The sequence below is a fragment of the Nansenia antarctica genome (genome assembly GCF_963989245.1).
Source record: "Nansenia antarctica genome assembly, chromosome: 3".
Taxonomy (NCBI): domain Eukaryota; kingdom Metazoa; phylum Chordata; class Actinopteri; order Argentiniformes; family Microstomatidae; genus Nansenia; species Nansenia antarctica.
Genome location: NC_137688.1, coordinates 73,777,739 through 73,780,238, shown reverse-complemented (window position 1 = coordinate 73,780,238; position 2,500 = coordinate 73,777,739). Strand labels below are relative to the sequence as shown.

The window sequence follows — 2,500 nt, the reverse complement described above, 5'->3', positions numbered from 1 at the left end:
TCGATTTGTGCAAGAAGCTATCAGAAGACAAAAATGCACTGACAAAGCTGTCCGTTTCCAATCAGCACGCCAGCTATTTAAACACACATGGCCTTGCCCCGGAATTTAAAAAACGGCTGTGTGAAAAGCTTAAAAAAGCAACGTTTTCAATGAATATCGACGAAGCTACTAATCTTAACATGGACAAAATCCTCAATGTCCTGGTTCGTTTTTTTGATGATGATCTGGCCAAAGTAACAACACAACACCTAGCCAGCAGGAAAGTAAACATCGCCAACTCGTCAGCCCTCATGCAGGAGCTCAAAGATATCCTGGAGTCCAATGGTCTTGACTGGTCACTAGTCATCAGTATTCTACTTGATGTAGATCTATTGATCTATTGTTATAGTGATAGTGGCTTGATAGTGATAGTGATGCAATCAGTTTGGCCTTAAGTGATTTAAAATTTCCTTTTTTTTCATCTAAATATATTATTTTATTTTGTATTGAGTATAAAACAGTATTAATGCATTTTAACATTGAGACATATTTTGTATTGACTATAACATAGTATTAATGCATTTAAACATTGAGACAAGAAGCTGTCTTCTGTACCCGCTCTCCCAATATCTCAAACTGTGACCCCCCTCCCCAAGAAAAAGTTTCAGGCACAGGATTGTTTCCCACTTTAAGCCCTGTGTACATATATACATGTTCTATTTCACACCTGTACATACACACATGTTCTATTACACACCTGTACATACACACATGTTCTATTACACACCTGTACACACACACCTGTACATATTACACACCTATACATACATACGTACCTGTGCGACCTCCCCAGAGCTCTGTTGCCGTGGAGATCCCGCTCAGAAACCCGAGGGCGGAGCCTCTGGCCCTGCAGGTGTGTCTGGAGGGAAAGGACCTGAGTGGGACCACCCTGGTCACCGTGGCGCCCGGAGGCAGCCTCACCTACACCGCCACCTTCTCCCCCGCCCGCGTAGGCACCCAGACCGGCAGGTGTGTGTGTGTGTGTGTGTGTGTGTGTCTGTGTGTATATATAGGTGTGTGTGTGGACTAGTGTGTGTGTGTGTGTGTGTGTGTGTGTGTGTGTGTAATGGTGTATGTGTAATGGTATGTGTGTGTCTGTGTGTGTATGTGTGTGTGTATGTGTGTGTATATAGGTGTGTGTGGACTAGTCTGTGTGTAATGATGTGTGTGTGTGTGTGTAAATGGTAAAAAAAATGCTAAATGGACTGACTTATATAGCTCCTTATTCCAAAGCGCTTTACAACGGCCTCTCATTCACCCATTCACACACACATTCACACACCAACGGCGGCAAGCTACCATGCAAGGCGCCGGCCCGCTCATTGGGAGACAATTTGGGGTTCAGTGTCTTGCCCAAGGGCACCTCGTTATGTGGCCATCCGGGGTTCGAACCTGATCTACGATCATTAGACGGCGGCTCTACCTCCTGCGCCACAACCACCCTGTGTGTGTGTGTGTGTGTGTGTGTGTGTGTGTCAGTGTGATCTTCCAGTCAGAGCTGGTCGGGGAGTTCTGGTACCAGCTGGACCTGCTGGCTGAACCTCCCGTCCCCACGACCCTACCACCCTGGAGCTGTGAGCTGGGCACGTACGTACACACACACACACACACACACACCACACACACACACACATTTGAATACTTTATTTGGTTCCACAAATTATATTATACAAACAGGGAATCAAATATTTCGGGGCTAAGCAGCACTGAACACTTAAGGGTACACATAACACACACACACACACACACACACACACACACCATTACTTACATTAATTAATTGCATCAATAATGTAGTTTTACTAAATAAGTACAAATAGTAAAGGGCCCAAGATGGAACCCTGTGGAACCCCAAAAATAATTCTTGATTTCTTAAATGAGCAGCTGAAAGACACCCAGAGCAATTTTTTTGTGACATTTCCGTGTGTGTGTGTGTGTGTGTGTGTGTGTGGTGTCGTGGTGTGTGTGTGTGTGTGTGTGTGTGTGTGTCAGGTGGACCAGGCAGTGGATCCCTCTAGCCAACCCCACAGACGAGGCCCTGCAGCTGGACGTGGTCAACAGCAACACACGCAACTTTACCCTGGAGCTGGACACCAGCAGCCCCGTGAGCACACACACAGACACACACACACACACAGACACACACACACATACACACTCACACACACACACACACACACACACAGACACACACACACACACACACAGACACACACACACACACACACAGACACACACACACACACACACACTCACACACACACACACACACACACACACACACACACACACACACACACCACACACCACACACACACTCACACACACGAAGGAGACATACATATCTTCAATAAGAGAGACATACATATTGAAGAAGACATACGTATTGTTCTAATTTGCGTGTGTGTGTGTGTGTGTGTGTGTGTGTCCAGATCATCGTGGCACCACACTCCTCCACCCA

The 2,500-nt window shown here is 46.2% G+C and overlaps 1 protein-coding gene across 1 annotated transcript in view; it reads left to right on the top strand.

The window, feature by feature from the left end:
• The window catches only part of LOC308154391 (cilia- and flagella-associated protein 47-like), a gene marked incomplete at both ends in the record, with an annotated part of 46,770 nt that overhangs the window by 37,720 nt on the left and 6,550 nt on the right, over nucleotides 1–2,500 (top strand). Inside the window, 3 exons of the mRNA XM_080527554.1 lie at nucleotides 833–1,008; nucleotides 1,519–1,626; nucleotides 2,032–2,143. Of these exons, the coding sequence (XP_080383680.1) occupies nucleotides 833–1,008; nucleotides 1,519–1,626; nucleotides 2,032–2,143 (396 nt within the window). The remainder of the gene's footprint in view (nucleotides 1–832; nucleotides 1,009–1,518; nucleotides 1,627–2,031; nucleotides 2,144–2,500) is intronic.